The sequence below is a fragment of the Cavia porcellus genome, unplaced genomic scaffold, assembly GCF_034190915.1.
Source record: "Cavia porcellus strain 051 isolate PalLab524CR breed Dunkin Hartley unplaced genomic scaffold, mCavPor4.1 scaffold_18, whole genome shotgun sequence".
Lineage (NCBI taxonomy): Eukaryota > Metazoa > Chordata > Mammalia > Rodentia > Caviidae > Cavia > Cavia porcellus.
The window spans coordinates 69,832,034-69,852,532 of NW_026947501.1; the positions used below are offsets into that span (position 1 = coordinate 69,832,034).

At 50.9% G+C, this 20,499-nt stretch overlaps 1 protein-coding gene across 5 annotated transcripts in view; it reads right to left on the minus strand.

The window, feature by feature from the left end:
- Positions 1-802: 802 nt before the first annotated feature.
- The window catches only part of Evc2 (EvC ciliary complex subunit 2), a 107,801-nt gene continuing 88,104 nt past the window's right edge, over positions 803-20,499 (minus strand). For 2 of the 5 annotated variants that reach the window (XM_063230172.1, XM_063230174.1), the window contains 6 exons: positions 19,301-19,528; positions 9,135-9,349; positions 7,366-7,453; positions 6,228-6,424; positions 3,074-3,175; positions 803-1,483 (listed from right to left, as the gene is read on the minus strand). In XM_063230172.1, coding sequence (XP_063086242.1) covers positions 1,186-1,483; positions 3,074-3,175; positions 6,228-6,424; positions 7,366-7,453; positions 9,135-9,349; positions 19,301-19,528 — 1,128 coding nt within the window. In that variant the 3' untranslated portion in view covers positions 803-1,185. The other 3 variants (XM_063230173.1, XR_010040873.1, XM_063230175.1) reach the window with 3 other exon arrangements.

Sequence of the window (20,499 nt, forward strand, 5' to 3'; positions counted from 1 at the left end):
CCCTGCCAACCACGATGCACCTAGCGGGGGCTGCAGATCACCAGGGCTTCAAAAGGGCGGTCCCAGAGCAGACAAGGTATTTAAGGGGAGGAAACCGAGGTTCAAGTCTAGGATTCCTCTCTCATGGGTGGTGAGATTGCAGGTAAGTCTCATCTCCAAGCCTCAGCTCCTAGGCTGTAAGACGAGAATGGTGACATTCGCCCGCTGGACTGTCAGTGGCAATTAGGACAGGTTTAAAACAGTTGGGAGGACCTAGCAGCCACTCTCCCATAACAGAGGCTCCCCCAGAGGCCCCTTTTCTTCCTAACCACTTCCTGTCCCTAAGAGAAGACCACCTTGGGTACCTTCCTGGGCTCTCAGAAAAGCCCACAGAAGCCCAGCTCCTGGCGGAAGTCACTGCCTCCACCACCACACTGTGATAGCAGAAGGGTCAGGGCACACAGAGGACAGTGTGGACGAGGTCTCGGCATGGTGACCTGTGGGACACACAGTGAGCCCAGCACGCATTCCTGATCAGGGCTAGGAAAAGGACAGGGGCCTGGGGCCATAAAGCAAGAGTCGTGGCTTTGCTATTTACAGGCTTTATGATCTTGTAAAACCTCACTGCTTCTCGAGCTGCTGCATCTCATTTGTAAACTGGGATTGATAACTGGGGTCTGAACTGGCAATGTCTTGCCCTGGGGCTGAACATTGTCTGGCAATTCCAGATCTCTGTTGGACACCACAGCAGGGAACCATGGTACGGAAGTCATTAAAAATAAACATTTCCCCAGAGAGCTAAACCGAGTTCAATTATGAAGAGTTGTACGTGAAACACATTTATTTCCTAAGGTTCCTTTTATAAAAGAAATCACAGAGCATAACAAACACTCAATGTACAAATAGTCTTGCCTTGCACACATAGACTGCTTGTTACACGGTGTGATGCTGGGGTGCGATGGGGCAGGCGTCTGCTCCAGATCTGCAGTGATCTGTCACTGAGAGAGACAAGAGCTCATGTCCCTGGGATGCAGCATTCCCAAAACCAGGGCAAACCGAGTCCTCAGTAGGCAGCAAGTGTGAGGGTACAGGTCCCGTATGGTACCCAGAGAAAGTGCCCCCGGGCTGTCCCAGGACAGTCTCCTGCAAGCTGTATATTATGAACAAACAAAACAGGCACACAGCAAAGAGTGAATTTTTCCACCTTCAGACATCTCCAGCCCCCTCTGCCTTAGGCCAGTCCAACTCCAGGGCCCTGCTGGCCTTCCTGGCATTCAGGAAGTTCTTCTTCTTTCTGGGAGGAACATGCAGGGAGATCTCTGGCTCCTTTGGGTTTCTGAATATAAAGAGTTTTTCTCCTGTGCTTAATACATCGATGGTCTCAGTCCCTACAATGGGGACAGGGGCCAGTTCGCCAATGGGCTCCAGGGACAGGTGGGGCCAACTTCCTTTCCCGGAGAACACCAGCCTGTCTCTGATGGGGATACACGTCTTCCTCAAAATTCTGGAGAGAGAATGGGAGCAAATTCAGCCTTGAGGGCTACCTGCACCCTCCCAGCGTCTGACAGAGCTCTCCAGGAGACCCCGTTTGGGCCCTGACACCCCAAAAGACTTGCTTTCCCTTTGGTCAGTGGTATAGCCCTGACACCAACTGAAGCCCGGAACTGTGCTGCGTGAGCCAACCCAAGGCCATGGCTGTTAATCTCGGGAGCCACTGTCATCTCTTGATACTTGAGGTCAGCCATGCAGGAAGAGCCCATGGTTACATATTTACCCACACACAGTATGGGCCCCACAGCCAGGCAGGTGGTGGAGCTGGGTTACAAAGCAATGGCTGGGAATTACACAAAGTGTTTGCCACCAAAGGACTGCTGGGACACTGTCCCCGAGCTGCCCTCCATCCCTGGCTGCCCCTCAGAGCTGTACGCCACCTGCAAGCCACAGGGCTCTCTCTCTCTGCCCAAGGGGTACAGGTCACAGTCCTATCTCCAGAGGGCCCACCTGGTGGACATCACTGGCAGATGTGCTGGCCCTCCTAGAAGGGACACGGCAGGCTCTGCTCCATGCCCCCTTCAAGCTTGCTCGGTGCTGTCTTTCCATGTGGGTCTACAGTGCCTCGGCAGTAGAAGGCTGCCCCACCCAACCAGGACAGCCACAGCCCCTCTTAGTGGGCACACTCCATGGCTATCTGTGTCACGTGGGATGTTCCCAGGGGAACACTTTACAGTTTTCACAGTGTGCATTTAATTCTTTGATCTGGGCTTGAATTTATGTCTCCTGAGCACCGTGCTGGTCTAATTTCTTTGAGACCATGTTCAGACACCAGCCGAGGGCTCCAAGCTTTTTATCACTGATGAGCAGCGCACTGGGTCAACCCCTTCCCCTGGGCTCTGAGAAATCATGGGAGGACCAGAGCTCGAGCAGACCTCCCCGGTACAGCCTCTGATTCCTGAGCACAGGGTGGGGGCTGCTTTTTAAGCCATTGAGTCTACCCGATGTAACATTTTCTCTAAATCTTCTCTAGGTGGAATCAGGGAGACCCTTGGTGAGTAGTCTGAAGCCTCTCTGCCCTGATCTCCAGGCAGGCAAAAGTCACAGCACAGTGTGCAAGCCTGGAGGTTTCAGGAGACAGAGAGGGCAGTTGGAGGACCTCAAGTGCCACGACACCACCTGCCAGCCACTGTTCTGGGCCACTCCATGGGACCCCCACTGAGCTACAGTTTAGCATCCCACTTTCCAGGAGGTTCAGTGCAACATGAAATAGAAGGACTCTGGCAACAATACAATCAGAACGGCTCTACAGAATTATTCTTTTTCTAATTATATTCCATTAAGAAAGCTATTAGCTAAAATAAATACATGACTGAAAATGCTAATAAATGTCAGGAGAACATTCACTATGGGCTTGTCTTCAGCTTCTAAACCAGGCCCATGGGATTAGGATTTGTGGTCTTCAGGGAAGAAGCCTTCCTCCTCATCCTCCTCCCTGTCCTCCTCCTCCTCATGCTCTTCCTCCTCCTCCTCGTCCTCCTCCTCCTGTCACCTCCTGGTCCCCATCCCAGGTCTCACAGCAGCACCGAGCAAGGCTTATTACCTCTCCTTCCTCTGGCGCGCCCAGACCATCTTCTCCAGCCCTCTGCTCCTCAGGTCTGCCCGCAATCTGCTTTCTAAGGCTTGCCACCAGCTGTGGTGTTTCCTGACGGCAAGAAAGGAAGGTCTTATTGTGGAGAGAAAGCAGTGCTGGACGATTAGTAATCCTAACAAGCCCCACTGGGGCTGCATTCTCTGATAGGCTGAGCACCTTGTGAAACTTTCTTCTTTCTTGTGAAAGTTTCTATCTCGAATTCCCCCAGAGTCTCAGGCACTCAGAGGCCGGGCTTTGGGAAGAGGAAGGGACCACAGGCGCCTGCAGTTGGCTTGCTGGTAGGTGACCTCTCCAGCTCTGGGTCCTCCCCGTTCTCTTGTTTCCTGGCTGTCAAGCTATGAACAGTTCCCCTCTGCTGGGCCATTTCTGCCTTGGAGCCAGCTGACCACGGACTGAAAACTTGAGCCCAAACCTAGTTTGCCTTCGAATTGTGCGACTCGGGTATTCTGCTCCAGTGGTGAGGAAGGTCTGTGCTCCCGTTATGCCCAGTTCAGGGGACTCACAGACGGTGACAGGTGACACTGGTCAGACAGAGGGAAGCAGGAGTGGTGCGGGGGCACAGATGCTGAGGGAAGGGTCCCTGGGGAAGAGCTGTGTGCCGGCTCTGGCACATGGGCTGTGCAAGCTGACATTGCCCCTTGTGTCCCGCACAGTATCCACACCTAGGACGTGTGCACGCCTGTAATTCTAGCACCCTGGGACGCTGAAGCAGGAGGATAAGTTCAAGACCAATGAGGACAACTTAGCGAGTCTATGACAGCCTGTCTCAAAATAAAAGTGTGGAAGGGCTGGGGAGCCCAGCTCACGCACAAGTCCTGGATCTGATCCCCAGTATGGAAAACAACGAAAACCGGCGGGCCTGCCGGGCACCCAGGAGGTGTGCAATGAAGATGCACCCGGGAGTTGGGCGAGGCAGGGGCCTGCAGGAAGGACGTGGAGGCCGCAGGAGACCATGGGGACGGCTGCCTCGGGCCTCGGATGTGACCTCAGTCAATGAAGGACAGACAGGAGCCGAGAGGCCTGCTGGGCCCTGTAGTCCTCTGCCTCAGTATCCTGCTCAGCTGGCATTGGGGACAGCCCTCCCCTGCAGGCCTGGCCAGGTGCTCCCTCCAGGAGCTTCTGCCTTGACTAGGAAAGGACACTCTTTCAACGCAGCACCTGAGGGCCACTGCAGTGCTGTCCTGGCCCATCCTTCCCAGACTGGGCAGCAGGCTCTTCCTGGATACCTGTGTGGCCCTCAGGTCACCCCGTTAGCTTCTGTGGCTTGAGAACCATGGCCCTGACCAGATGTGATGACCAGGCACTCTATATGTGGCCCCAAGAATAGTGACTACCCTGTTCCTGTCCCCAGGAACCAGGATGGGTGCCTGAAACTGCAGAATCACCCCGTTCCCTTGGTCAGGAGGCTGGACAAAAAGGGTGGGGACAAAGTCCACTCTGTGACAGCTGCCCTGTGTCCACCTTCCCATTTCTGCAAACTCAGCTGGATGAAGGAGCAGCCCCCAAACAAGGTCCTCAGACCATAGCGTGCCTCTCACCACCCCACACCTAGGGCCCCGACCACAGTCACCTAGCCCTGTAGCCACGCCCACATGTGGCCACTGACCATGCTGGCCGGCAGAGACACAAGGCAAGATCTTCCTACCAGTTGGACTCTTGCTGCCACCAACTGTCCTTTTCTTGCTCCCCTTTCCTCTTGCCCACCAGTACTTTTTAACCTTGTGAGTCAGAGACCCCTATGGCTCCGACTAGAAGACACTGCCCTTCTATCAGGGAGTGTCCTGTCCTCACACCACTGTCCACACCCAGCCATCTCTGCAGCATCCTAGGTACCTTCCCAGCCTCCTGTGGGTCCCAGCTGAGGACACGGGGTCCATAGCTGGCTGCCACACCTGATTCTCTTGATGCCTTCTCTTCTTGCATGTTCTCCCAAAACCCACCTCACTCGATGCCCCGGCCTCCTGCCTTCCCTGTAAAATGCACTTCCGGGTCAAAGTCACAGCTGGACCTTGGCCCTAAAGGAAAACACTTGCAGAGGTATCCATGGCTGGGGAACAGATAGCCCAGCTGGTCTAGGGGTAGACAGTAGCAGCCCCATACCTCTGCCAAACCCCCTGTATAGTAGCAGGCAATCACAGAAAGTACCAGCTGTGACATGTCCATCCCAGCCACAAGTGTGCACAGTGTCTCACTGGAGGAGCATGAAGTAGAGAGAGAGCAGGAGAGGCCCAGAGCCTGAAGGGTAGAACGCACAACTGGGCACGCTGCACACTCACCACACCCACACACGAAGGGGCCAGATTTCAAAGGCTGCAGCTTATATGTGCTCAGCTTCATGATGCTGAGAAAACAACAGGGACTCTGCGGAAGCTGTGCTTTGAATTCTGGTCTCACCAGGTTGGCAATAGGTGGTCCCGACTCTTGGATGCTGGGTGGCAGCAGCAAGCTGCAGGCCCAGCTGGTCATGTGATCAGGACCCAAGAGATGCTTAGCAAGGATGCTCGGGAGATTGCGCCTCAACTGTGTCCTCCACGTGAGGTACTCAGCCTAGGACGGGCTTATCAGGACACAGCCCATCACAAACCAGGGAGCATGTGTGCACACATTCATGCACACAAACACAGCCATGCTCACATATGGTAGTGCGTGCGCACACACAAACACATACACACATGCACATACAGAGGGTGCAGGAGAGGGATGGAACCAAATGGGAGGAATGCAGGGAGAAATGGAACCACATGCTAACCACCATTTTCTCTAGTAGTAAAACCACACATGCCTTTTCTCTCTCTATGCACTTGTACATTTTCTTAACTCCTTCTCCATTAAAAAACATGTCCAGCTTTTCCCCCAAACAGTATCTTCTGGGCAAACAGGAAGTGGGCTTGTGGATACATCTGACACAGTTATGGCTCTTCTTCCTTTTATAATTGTTTTCTTAAATTTTATTCAGAAAATCAGTTGGTGGTAGTATAGCAAATACTGGGGTCTGTCATGGTGCGGATGCGTGAAAGTGAGAAGGCGCCCGGATCTGGGCCGTCCCCCTACAGGCGCCCAGATGCACCCCACACCAGGTTCTGTGGCCACACAGGGCACTCACCTCCGCCTGCCCGGATCGGGCTGCTCCCCACTGCCTGGGTCCTCCACCGTGTGCTCAGGGTGTTTCTCACTGACCGAGTCCAGAAGGGCCAGCAGCTGGGGCTGCAGGGCCGTGGGCATCACCACACTCAGGAGGCGGCGCAGCGTGGCACCGGGCACCATGGTCATCTTGGAGAGGTAAGCCGCCAGCCTTAGCTCCTGCAGGATAAGGTGGTGGTGTTCAAACCCTGGTCATCACTAGACAGGGTGGATAATTTTTAATTTATTACATTCTTAAGGCTTTTGCTCTCAGGGCAATAAATATTTCAGTGGCTCTGTCTGGAAAACATGCTCCAAAGTTGCAGGGCTGTCCAAAAAATCAGGTCCACAACCTCGGCACCTCACGACATTTTGAAAGGCTTCGTTCACCCCTCCAAGTGTACTCAACTCACACATCACCGTGCAGCAGCCCTGGTGGGTGGCAGCGGAGCAAACAGTAACACTGTCTTCTGCCTGCCTGGTTTAGAGGAGGCCTTGCAGCCTGGGGAGCAGGGCAGGCTCTGCAGATACCTGGAGCATCTCTAAGTTGGCGGGTGATGAGGGCACTGACCTCACCGTGGCTACCACTCTCCAGTGAGAGAAAGGACTGGACGGGTCTTAGGAACACTGCGGAGGAGACATAGCCAGTGTCCAAAAGCTATCACTACAGGCTGAGCACAATTTAGAGGCAGAGAATAGACCCTGGCGGTCAGGGACTGGAGGCAATGGGGTGGGGGTGACCACGGAGAGGCAGCTCAGGGAGGCCTTTATGGTAGTGGACAGTAAAGAACCTTTTCCTTTTTCTTCTTTTCTTCCTTTGTTCACCAGTCCTAGGAATTGGACTTAGGGACTCTGCACTGAGCCACATCTCCAACCCTTTTAAATCATTTTAAGATAGGGTCTCACTAAGTTCTAAACTTCCTAGGCTGGGCTTCAATCTGCCATCTTTCTGCCTCAGTCTCCCACAGCGCTAGGATTACGGGTTGCACCACCATGCCCAGGCTTTAAAAAAAAACTATGCTGACCCACAGTTGGCCTAATCCGGGGATGTAAGCTGAGGGTATGAATGGGCGTCTGCACTGCGAGGAGGAAGACCCAGAAGCACACTGCCATCTGCTCACCTGGCTGCACAGGGTCGCAAAGGTGTCAGCCTCCATGTTTTCCAGCAAATCTTCCAGCACTGCACTGCTCTGCTGCTCTTCTCTCAGACTAGAATGAAGACAAAGTCCAGGATCGTGAGTCCCGCTGCACACAAGGAGGCAGCTACGGCAAGCCCCCACGGTGTTTAGTACAGATCTAAGCTGCTACACTGAGCCACATTTCCAACGGGAACAAACAGGGAGAATGTTCACGTTTAAAAAATTATTAGCATAAAAACACACTGCCACTAGTTCCCCCAGAACCCTTACTTCAAGTGCACTTCCCTCTCCGTTTGTGCAGCTTCCTGCAGCAGCTCTGGAGGGACTCTTTCCTGAGGGTCTTTCATTACACTGTCCTGGCTGCCTCACTGTCTTCCATCTATGGGACATATTTCCCTTTCATGACCATTTTGACTTTGAGGAAGAGCCAGAAGTCACAAGGGGCCAGATCTAGTGAAAACCATGAATAAACATGAGGACACCACTGTGTTTTTACGAATCCGCCTTTCCACTGGATGGGCAATGGTGTTCACTGTATGTCTGCCCACATTTCACACGGACACTTAGGAAGGGGAACTCCAGAGCTGCTTCAGAAAGCAGCACGGAGGAGGGATAAGTGTGTTCAGAGTGAGAAAGGACTGGCGACAACATGTCTTTACTGTGATAGTTTTTTATTTCTACCTTCATTGTATTTTTCCGTTGCCTGTGTATATACAAAAATAACACACACACTCATATATCTACATCCCAAAGCAGGTGTGTGGAGAGCGTCCTGTCTTCACCTGGCCTGCTCCCCAAATAGCAGGCCAGAGAGCTCACAAGCTGCTCAGTGACAAGCAAGGTCCCTCTTCAGTGGCTCTGAGGAGCTCTGCAATTCTCTGAGAGCTCTATGTCACTCTGAAGGGATTTGAAGAGCAGTCCCCCGGAGCTCCTCCCTCTTGTTCTGGTGTAGGTAAGGTTGGCAGCTACACACACTCAGCTCCTCACACAATTATTCCAGTGGAACTGAATTGCACTGTGATGCTGTATTTGCACAGATGTGCATGATCAAATAAGTTAAAAGAGCCTGTAACCTCATCACCCAGAAATCGTATCCCATAAAGGCAGGTCTGTCTCCTGCCAATTAATTTGTGTATTTTCCAAAATTAACCCCACTGTGTCTGGTATACAGCTTGCACTCCATCCTTTCCACATCAATGTTGTGTTCACTGGAGACAGTTAGGGAACTACACGAGATTATTTTTTTCTAAGAGTATTAAGCTCATGGGCAAAGGCTAATCATCTAGTTTAAATGAAAAAGAATGCAAAGAACAAGACAGAGGTCTGTCTGCTCCCTAATTCTACAAAAGCAGGACCATGCAGCTATGGCCGTGCAGAAATCTGAAGAAAGCCCACCACGCACCAGTGTCCAGCCCTAGTTTTGATAACACAGTGTGATCCTGTGCGGCTTTTCCAGGTGGGGAAGCTGGGTAAAGGACACACGGGATCTCTCTGCAGTATTTTTACAGCTGCTTATGGGTCTATAATTACTGAAAAACAAAACGTCTAAACATGCTAAACCTCATGCTAAACATGGTAAACCTCAATGATCTTAAAGGAAACACAGGAAGAAGGGTATCGGGAGAGAGAACTGGGGTCCTCTGACACTAGCAGCACTGTCTGAGAATTGGGATAGCTCCTTAGGAAGAGGGTAGAAGCCACCCCCCCCAGGCCTGCAACAGGGGACACCCCCAGGCCACGGCCCCTCCTACCTCTGCTGGTGGCACTCCAGCATCTGCTGGCCCTTGCTCAGGGCCTGCTGCAGGATGGAGGAGATGTGTTGATCAGAATCTGCTTCCTCAGGCTCCTTCAAGACCCCAGGCCCACTGGAAGCCCACTGCTGCCAGCTGGCCAGGGCCCGCTCTTGCTGGGCCACCTCCTGCTGCGACAGCTGCTCCTCCAGCTTCCGCTCCAACTCCTGGAGCTCCTGCATGGAGAGGGGTGGCAGTGAGTCTGGGACATAGGTGTGGCATCTCCTATAGGCACCAAGGGCTTGCTTGGCTCCCTGTGCAGCTATGCCCAACTGTGAAGATGACTGCCATCATCTCTCACACCCGTGCACCTCCACACATGCTGCTTCCTCCATGGGAGGTGCCCATACCCACCTTCCTGGGCATCCGAGTCTCTGTGTTTACAAAGCCCTCAGTGGTGGGCTCCCAAGTTACCAGACACGGTAGACAGCCCTCCACATGTGTCACTCATCACGCTTTGTTTATGCCCCCTTTTCACCACCTGAACCATGGGCTGCAGTTTTTGGCTGCAGTGCAAGCTCCCTGAGGGCAGGGCTGAGACGCCTGCTTCTGTCTGCAGTGTGCCTGGCAGCTGGCACCTGTCACGGGCTTACTGCATCTGCCTCTGTCCACCACGAATAGAAGCCATGCTGCACGCAGCAGCCACAGTAGGAACTGAACCGGCAGGAAGAGCCACACGCACTTCCAGTCCTAGGGCTCTCACTACACAGGCGGCGCCAAGCTTGCTCCACTTACGACTTCATGACAGGGTGAAAGCAATGCAGGCTTGGTAGAAATGGTTCTCCGAGTTTCAAATGCAGATCTCTTCCCAGACTAGAGAAACACAGCACAGTATTTTCTTACTGATGCTGGACCAGAACAGCAGCACAGGTCTAGGCAGCTGTGTGACCAACAGGGAAAACCTACTTCTCGGCAGTGTGCCATGTCGCTAAGCTGTGACATCCCACAGATTAGACAAACTCAGTGTCACTTCAATCTGTGACAGTTTTGACTTACCATGGCTTAGTGAGAAGTAACCACGTCCCATGAGGTTGGATAGGAATACACACTGAATGGTTCCATTTTTAAAGAAAATTCGCACGCTACAAGACACAGTCTAGGCTGCTTTAGAAAGTCGCAAGAACAGGTTAAATGCATTCAAAGGGCAAGGGAGGGTTCTGGGCAATGTGTGGCAACGTGTCTTTCAGTGTAATGAATTTTTTAAAGATTTAAACAGTCACCCTATATTTCAATCATGCCTCGTAAGTCAGGAAGTGTCTTCAGTGATCTCACTACTCCTTGGAACTATCCTTTAGAAGCTGTACTCCCATTCTCTTGTCCTGTGGACCAGGATAGGGAGGCAGAGAGGCTGAAAGTCATTTGCCTGGTGATGCCATTCTTAAGTGGCAGAACTAGAATCTGAGGCCAGGCCAGCTGTGTCCAGGGTCTGTGCTCTCTACCACTGGGTGACACTGTCTCTCTTTAGCCAGACACAAGGGTCTGTATCCTGAGAGCCACTGACTTAGGTAGAGAGGAGGCGCCAGCCTTGGAGAACACAAACTCACTTAACCCGTTATTCACCTGAGAGAGGCCAGTGCTATGAGGATTGAGGATGGGGTGAACCCATCCTGAGCAGTCCTGGATGGTCCTCATCAGGGCACAGTGGTCCTTGATCTTTCTAAATATGCACAGAATTGTAGGGAGCGGCTCAGAATGGGTGCCGCTGTCCTGCCCTTCCCACCTGAGGGCATTGTGTGTCAGCCTACATTTCCCATGATCCTCCCCTTGCCTACAGTGCTCATGACGTAAGCACCTTCCTGCTTCAGTCTACATCTCCCATAATCCCCTCTTGTTGACATCATGTCCGCTTACCTATGTGCCTAAGTATGACTTCCTGCTAGTCTGATAGGCCCATGGCATATGAGAAGATTCAAGCTGGCCCATCCTGTAAGGCCACGTCCCCTTTGACTCTATATAAGCTATGTACACTTCCTGAATAAATGAGACCCGATTGGAATCTCATCCTGTCTCCGTCTCTGTTTTCTCTTGCCCAGCCCTTCATCCTCGTCCCTTCTCCAGGCAAGGCCCACAGACCGATCCGCGGGACGGATCAAGTAGCACCCAACGTGGGGCAGACCTGGCACGCGGGATAACGGACCATTCACGGGGGTAAAGCGCCAGCCGGCGTGACTGTTTCGGGACTTCGTTTCTGTGATCTGTGCAGACGGCCACCTTATGTCTCACCTGAATCACAGTAGGTGAACGGGATTAGCATGGGGCAAGCACTTAGTGAGCACGAATTGTTCGTGAATAAAACAAAAGACTTGCTTCAGTACTTTCAGTTTATACATTCAGTGTGTCCATGGTTCCCTCTAGAGGGCACCATCGTTTAAACAGGTGGAAAAGAGTAGGAGATGCTCTCAAAGACTATTATGGGGTTTTTGGCCCAAAAAAGATTCCGGTAACTGCCTTTTCATATTAGACACTAATCTCTGAGCTGCTGACGCAACGTCACACAGATCCCCAGATCATGGAGACACTTGCCCAAGGTGAGGCTGCATTATCTGCCTCCCGCAATTGTACTCCGCAACCACAGGACTTATCTAAAACACCCAGCCCTCCCAGCTCTGTGGTTCTTGATATCCTGGAGCTTTTTCAAGATGGCAACTTGCTACCACTTCCTTTTTCTGGAGGCCCCGAGGGTACTCAAAATGGTGTGCACTGCCCCGATACTCAAAATGGTGCTGCCATGCTCCCTCCTCCATACCACCCTATCTACCCTGGATATGGGAGCTTAGTCACTGGAAAGACCAAGAGGTGTTTTGGACTTCGATAGGATCAGGAAGTCCATGGTTTGCGCCCACACCCTGTTGGTTCTTTCTGGGGCTCCAGTGTCCCAGACAAAGTCAATTCTACCTTTGCCCCACAGCAACAGGGGACAGATCATATTGTAATTCCCTGGGAGAATATTTTTGTGCTCATTGGGGCTGCAAAATAGTTGCAACAGGATGGCAACTCACCTTCCCCGAAAAACACCTTAAACTGACATTGGAGCCACTGGGGTGCAGCCTAGATGACTACCCACTGGCCAATCAAAGACCCTGTCAGGTTCTAAACGTCACTGTCACCACTCCTGAAGACCCTGGCTGGCTGACAGGACGCACCTGGGGACTTCGAGTCTATGAGTCAGGCAAAGATAGGGGAAATCTTATTCTCATAAAAAAGGTTCCCCTACAGATTTCATCCATGCCCATAGGCCCAAATCCTGCTCTAAAGCCAAAATATAATCCAAATCCAAAATACAATCAGTCTAATACAGATCCTGTTACTGCTGTTCAAAAAACCACAGTAAGTCATCCAATCATAAGTGTTTCTCAAGCCTCCCCACACCAGGCAGATCATATACCTGCCCCTCAATATTCACATTCTAACCTATTCAGTTTGATTAAAGGGGCATACATGGCTTTAAATCATACCCAACCTGATCTCACCCAATCCTGTTGGTTATGCTTGGCTGCTCCTCCCCCATATTATGAAGGAAAGGCCCTCAATTTAACCTTTAACAGTTCTTCTAGCTCATCTGCCTGTGACTGGGGCAATCACCACAAGCTGACTCTCCCTGACGTCTCAGGTAGAGGGACTTGTCTTGGGGACTCCAGCCGTCCACCAACACTGGCAACATGACTCTGTGCCCAGCTTCATTCTGAGTTCAAGCCAAATAACTACCTCATTCCACCCCCAGGAACGTCTTGGGCCTGCAATTTTGGCCTTTCACCCTGTATAGCAACCACTGTTTTTAACAAGTCTACAGATTTTTGTGTTCTTATACAGGTTCTTCCTCGCATAACATTCCACCCAGGAGACTACTACCTCCAGGCATTGCAGACCAGCTATATATATAAGAGAGAACCCGGGACACTCACCTTGGCTGTATTACTAAGGTTAGGAGTCGCAACAGGAATAGGAACAGGGACTACAGCTCTAGTGTTAGGAAATCAGCATCTAGCTCAATTACAGGCAGCAGTAGATCAAGATTTAAAAGAAATAGAAACATCTGTGATGGCTCTACAGGCATCCCTGACGTCTCTATTTGAGGTAGTCCTACAGAATAGAAGAGGGCTAGACCTCCTATTTATGAAAGAGGGTGGCTTATGTGCTGCCCTCAAGGAAGAGTGTTGTTTTTATGCCGACCACTCAGGAGTTGTCAAAGAGTCCATGACTAAGCTAAGGGAACACCTCAAAGAGAGAGAAAAAGAGCACCTCGGACAAACCACCTTCTCCTCCATGTGTGTGGGGGGGGGTCTTTCCCCTTACATTGCCCGCCTCTTGGGACCCCTAGCTGCTTTATTAGTATTCCTTACTGTAGGCCCTTGTGTTTTCCAGAGGATCATGACGCTCATTAATAACAGGATTGACACATTTATGGCAAAGCCCATTCAGGTATATTACCATCAATTGGAGATGGCAGAACAACAAACTTATCGGGAAAAAAATTCCACCAATGGTCCACATAATGATGTGGCCCTACTGCCGAGGCACTGGACAGGCAGCCAGAGACCGGCAACTAGGACACATCTGTTACGCCATCGGCCACCTAAGACAGGCCCAGGACCAACTGCTGTCCTGCAGGCCCACAACAGGTAAGGCTCCATTGGGTTCATATGAGGAGTCCTTGACCCAAGACAGGTGCTGTCCTCCCAGGGCCTGCCATACTCTTAAAAATATATAATAATAAGGGAAGAGATGTAGGGAGTGGCTCAGAATGGGTGCCGATGTCCTGCCCCTCCCACCTGAGGGCATTGTGTGTCAGCCTACATTTCCCATGATCCTCCCCTTGCCTACAGTGCACATGATGTAAGCACCTTCCTGCTTCAGCCTACATCTCCCATAATCCCCTCTTGTTCACATCATGTCCACTTACCTATGTGCCTACGTATGACTTCCTGCTAGTCTGATAGGCCCATGGCATATGAGAAGATTCAAGCTGGCCCATCCTGTAAGGCCACGTCCTCTTTGACTCTATATAAGCCATGTACACTTCCTGAATAAACAAGACTTGATTGGAATCTCATCCTGTCTCCATCTCTCTTTTCTCTTGCCCAGCCCTTCATCCCCATCCCTTCTCCAGGTGAGGCCCACGGACCGATCCGCAGGACAGATCACAGAATAGCTCACCTTTCTGCAGAGGGGCTGAAGCTTGCATTAGACTCTGAACAGTGTCCCAAAGCCCCTCAAGGCTCTTAAACACTACTCAAAACCCAAGACAAAAGGGAAAACAGTCAGGGAGGTACAGCAGAGGGAACCTGACACCCAGACCACACACTTGAGGTTGGTCCTCAAAAACTAGGAAAGCACCAAAAGCCTCCAAGCCAGGCTTTTAATGTGCAGGGATCTGGAATTATGGGCATCTCGCAGCGCTGCACAGCAGAGTAGGAACATAACCCAGCACGGTTTTCAACAGCTAGTTCTGGCCACCAGTCAGCAGAGAAATTGGTGCTGCAGAGGGCTGGCTGTTCTGCAAGCAGCCTGCGAAGCCCCGGTTAGGAACAGACGTCCGGTGGGCACGTGTCCTGCAGTATATCATCTGTAGAGGTCAGCATGTCAGTCTTGGCACTTGACGCTTGCTCCTCTGCCCATATCTGCTGCCACCCAGCACAACTGCAAGTGAAACTCACTTCTGGAATTGCTCTAAGCTGCCTTCCTCCCTGGGCTCTAAGCACAGAGAGCAGGAACTCTGGGGTGTCATGACTGGCGTATCTTTATTGCAGCAGGGAGCACAAGGCCCAGCTCATGAAAGAAAGGGCAATAAAGAGGATGAGGAAGAGGAGGAGTTGAAGGCTGAAGAGGAGAAGGAGGTGAGCCAGCACTGACTGGACGCCTATCCTACGTCAGATTTCACTCTATTTCTCCATAAATTACCTCATGTAATCTTTGCAAAACAACCCAAGGTAGGAATTTATTATTGTCTCATTTTATAAATAAGATAGCAGAGGCACAAAGAATAGAGGTCAATCTCCTGAATTTATGGGGGCTGGGCAGGAGCACATCTAAGAGAGGTTTTCGGTTTATCCAACTCTCAGCTGCTGCGGCCTCTCCTCAGCACTTGATATCCATGAGGTGAAGGAACACAGAGGACAGATGGCGACAGTGGATGGATGGAGGGAGGGAGGGACACACAGCTGGCCAGATGAAAGAGAATGAAGAAAGAAAGGAAGTGAGGAAGAAAGGGAAAATGAAGGGATGGAAAAAGAAAGAAAAAGTAGGCAAGCAGAGAGAGAACAGGACGAAGGAAAGGGAGTTCTGGGCCTTTTGGGGGCACAGGCACTCGGTGTAAGTGAGACAAGCCTCTCAGATTCTGCAGCCTCAGTGTGGCAAGGAAGACCACGGTGCACATACAGGTAGAGAAAGCAAACACCACCATCTGGGGTCATAGAAACTCAGATGGGCGAACTGGGAGACCCATGCCGCCTAAGGGGCAATCCTGGGGTTCACTTGGAAAATGCACAGGAGGCCTTTGCAAGGAAGTGCAGTGAAAGCAATCCAGGAAGAGGGCCCTCAAGAGGACGGAAGCCTGAAGGTATCTCAAGGGCTAGGAGCACAGGGAGGGAGAGGCACGAGGCCCAGGGCCCATGGACAGATTTTAAAGGGGAGCTTTTAAATGCAGAGCTGGGGGATGGGCTGTGGAGGACAGTTATTTTCCAGAGATGTCCCCGTGCAGCAGCAGAGGGGAGATGGGAGCAGAGAAGGAGGGAGCAGGGAGGGATAAATTGGAGCAGGACCATGGCCTCAGGAGTAGCAGTCTGCTTTCCAGCAAGGACTCTGACTAAAGGACTCTCCTTCCTCAGCCTCCTCCAGTGCCTGCAGCATGGGGGACCTGGGGCTTGACTCTTTACACGGTGCGTTGGCCTTGGTGTGAGCTCCGTGTTCACCAGCAGGGAGCTGCCTGTTTGCCTGTTGAGCTCTAGTGTTACAGAGCAGTGAGGCTGAGCAGAAGCTGGAAGTGAGAAAATTCAGGTGGAGTCAACGGGCAGAGAGGCAGAGGGAAGGGGGCGGAAGCTACAGACCGGGAAGGGGGCAGTCAGCACTCTCAACTGAACCGCAGATAAGGCGGGTGCAGTGACGTCCAGGGTCATGTTGTCTGTTCCCAGGAAGTCCATCCTCTTCAAATGTGTCCATCGTTGCCACTGGGCACTCTGATCTAGTGACACCTTGCACATGTTCCAGTCTCAGAAAAGGAGTCTGAAACGTTAATCACATGAGGAGCTCTGGGTATAGTTTCCTTAGCAGTCATTTCTTCCAAGGCTTTTCATTTCATGCTTTTTAATTCTCCGGAAAGTTTAACAGCTTAAAAGCTCATTCCCAATGGGAAAGTGGTTTACCCAGAAACAATCAAATTGCAGAATGAAAGTCTAATATCTGAGCAAAACAGGCCATCTTCCCTCCAAATGCAAAGCCAAGGAAAAGGAGCGGGGTGTCCACTGCCACCAACTGACCAGCGACAGCTGATTCACCACCCGTGGCTTCCAAGGGAGACACGGGATTCTGCTCTTCCTGATGAACTGGACATAAGATGCTCCTATAGTGCTGAAAAAAGCTTAAGATCAAACAAAAAGGGGAGGCGCTATACCCCGCAGGCACCACTGGGTGTGGCCTGGTTTGCAAACAGCACTGCAGAGCTGAATATTGGGCATTTCTTAGCGCTTGGGGTGAGTAGATAATCTCAAGCTGAAGCCCAGGGGCTCTCATGTCTCTCTGTGTCACGACCTTGGAACTGCCCTTCTCTCTGAAGGGCTCCTTCCCTTCCTCTGGAGTCAGGACAATAGGTCGTGTCCAAGCTGCCGCCTCCAGGTGAACCACCTGCTGTGGGCTTGGGGTAAATACTCTGTTGGGGTTTCCTATTTCTGATCTGATAAAGTTTCATCTTGAATGTATCCTAAAGTCAGTCACATATTTATGCTGCATATGCCAATATGATCTTATGGGTTGTTTTCTGCCTTTAAGAGGCTCATCAGTGAATTCTGTAAATGATGTTCAGTGTTAAACCAACCTTACATTCCTGGGATAAACTGAACCTGGCCGCGATGTATTTAAATTACCTATAAGTGGATGGATTATGTGGATTGTGTTTTGTTTACGAATTGTACATCTATTTTCACAAATGCAACTGTTTTCTTGGACTGGTTCTTGGTGTCAAGGTTACTGGAGAATCACAGAACAAGCTTAAGAATATTCTCTAGTTTTTCTAACACCAGGAATAATAAATAATGCGTATATGAGGCTGACCTTGAGACAGTGATAGCAAAGCTTTCAGCCACCAAGTGTTCAAACTGCAGCCCAGACCCACTTAGATGTCGCCAAGGATGAACATTGCGCCTCTGGGCTGACAGAGGGGCCCGGGGGGCCCACTGCAGTGCCATAAGTTTGCCACCACTGCCTCGAGGCTTGGTGGCAGGAACCTATGGAACTACTGGGCTTCGGTATAACTGTGCGCAGGGGAAGGTTTTCTCATCCGGACCAACTTCATTCATGGCACTAAGACTCCACAAACTCTTTTTCTACTTGAGCTAATATTTGTGATTTATATTGTTCTGAAAATTATTTCACCTTCAGACTCACCTACATAAAGTTATTCACAGTATTCTCTCATTTCTAAAAACTACCACAGTGATAGTTACATTGCTTTTTAAACTTTAGATAGTATTTATTTGTTCCTTATTTTTTCCCAAGTTTGCCAAAAGTTTGCACATTCCATGAATTTTTTCTTCCAAAAATTGCAACTTTTACTGGATCGATTCCCTATAGTTCCATTTTTAATTTTATTTAGCCTATTTCCCTTCCTTCTGCTTCCTAAGGTTTATTTATTATTTCTTCTCTAATATTGTATTTTATATGGTGTTTATTACGGGAGTTTCTCCTGTTCTATGTAAGTTTAGGATACAAATTGCCCTCTAAAAACTGCTTTAGCTAAACTCCATGTATTGTGATATATCACAGGCATGTTCCGCTCTACGTACTTTAAACTTTCTATTACCCCTTTAACCATGCAGTCTTCACAAGGAAGCCAATTTACTTACCTGAGGGCTGGATACAGTGGGACCCAGCTCACAGCACAACTCAGTACTGAATATGACATACGACAAAGAGCACAATTATTCAGTAAAATTGTAACTTATCATTAACTGTGCTTCAATGGTAATCTTAAGTATGATTAAACATTACTAATGCTTACATGAGAGCATTTTACTTCACTACAAAAAGCTCTTCTTTTTCTTCTTCTTCTTCTTATTATTATATTATTATTTTTGGTACCGGGGATCGAACTTATGACCTCACGCTTGCCAGGCAGGTGCTTATGCCACTGAGCTAAATCCCCGGCCCGCTATTCTTATTATTATCTTATCATTACTACTTGGGTGGTGCCAGGAATTGAACCTAGGGCCTTCAGGCTAAGGTAATCCTTGGCCTTTTTTTAATTTTTCATTTTGAGACAGGGTCTCACTAAATTGCTAAATTATACAATTCAGGCTTGAACTCAGGATCCTCCTGTCTTGGCTTCCCAGAGCACTGGGAAGGGCATGCAGCACCAACCTCTGGTTATAAGAAATTTTCATGGTAACAGGTAACACATAAAACTAAAATCTACACCTCAAAGACCTAAAATTAGCCCTCAGAATAGTACTGCTGTAGCCTCTGTTCCGTATCGTGAAACTTCTCCTATCTTGAAAGGATGTAGCGACACCAATAATAACTAGATGCATACAAATAAATAATGTACCACGCCACATCTGACCCCTCAGCAGAAGGACACACTGCTGTCTGTCAGAGCTCTGATGGGACAATGGTGCCAAGGGAAACTTTGACCTGAGCCTTGCCTGGAAGACACATTGGATTCCAGAGATGCGAAATCCCAAAGGGCGGCTTCTCCGAGGCAGGGAACCTGAGCAGTTTTGGGTAAAGAGACCACATGGGGTTCTGTTTAAAATCTCCTCACTCTGTCCTCTCCCAGGCTCTGCAGTGTAGACAGGGCGCACAATCACGGTCTACCTGAAGACCTGGGACCAGCTGGCATTTGCTAGACACAGAGGCTGCACCCTCTGTGATGATGGGTGATGATGGCTTCCTGAGCCTTTCCCCAGGCCCACACTCACCGGGCCATGGGACTCCAAGATCCTGCTGCAGGCCAGCTTGGTCAGGGCCTCGGACTCGCTCAGCTCCTCCAGCAGCAGGTCCTGGAGGCTAAGCAGCGCAGTGTAGGCTGACAAGGTCTCGGTGGAGCGGGCTGCCTTCTGGAACTGCAGGGCGACGAGCGACTCTGCAAAGCAAGCTTCCAGGGCCTCCAGCCGCTGCACCCGCTCCCGCAGCAGCTCCCCGCGCACCTGGAGGGGGCAGAGCCACAGGAGAGGCAGTGAGGGAGTGGGTGGAGTACCCACCAGCAGGGGCCTGAGGACCAACTCGAGGGAGGGGAAGAGGGAGGACAAGCAAAGGACAGGAAGCCACAGGGCAAGAATCAAACACCAGACAGGGCAAGGAGGACTACATCCAAACATCAGGAAACCACAGATAAAAGTCACCCCGCCCCCCCCACGAGGCCCCCAGGCACACAGAACCCCAAAACTACACAAGCCTGGCCTGTGCCCAACTTCATCTGCATTGCAGTGTTGCCACCCCACCCACTGTGGGCTTTGGATGCCACGACACCTCCTTTATAAACCGGTGCCACCCTAAAGCCCCTCCCAATGGGTAGGCCAAGGCAGATACTCCATATAGCGGCCATTCCCGCCAGCCCCAGCTACAGAGCGTCCCACAGCCCCTGGACCCTAAGGGACACAGCACCTGTCCAGTTGTACGGAGCTGTGAGCTCTTCTCACTTCCACCGGGAGGCGAGGACCTCTGCCTCTTTCCCTTTTAACACAGCTGACTCTTGTTACTCCACGGGTCCTGCTCAATTCTTCAGGCCATCACTAACCCGGAAATAAGCCCCCCAGATCTCCTCCGCCTGGTAACATTTGTTCTGGTGAGCCAGCCAGGAGGCCAGGAGGTCTTATTGTCTCATCTTATTTATCCCATTGCACTTTTGTGGGCATGGATCAGACAGTGACATGCCAACAGGGCACTGCTGCTGGAAAAGGTAACTCAGTCATAGGAAGGGGCACTGAAGGTTCTGCGGCTCAGGACAACTCCCACGCGTGTGCCAGGTTTATGCTTTACACTTGCGTAACAGGATGTCATGGTTTGTGTTTGTGTCCCCCAGGACTCATGAGTTTGCATTGTTCATTTGTAATGGTTCATTGTATAGCGCTTGGATTGATGGTGTCAGTGCTCCACCCACATAGGGGTGGAGCCAGGA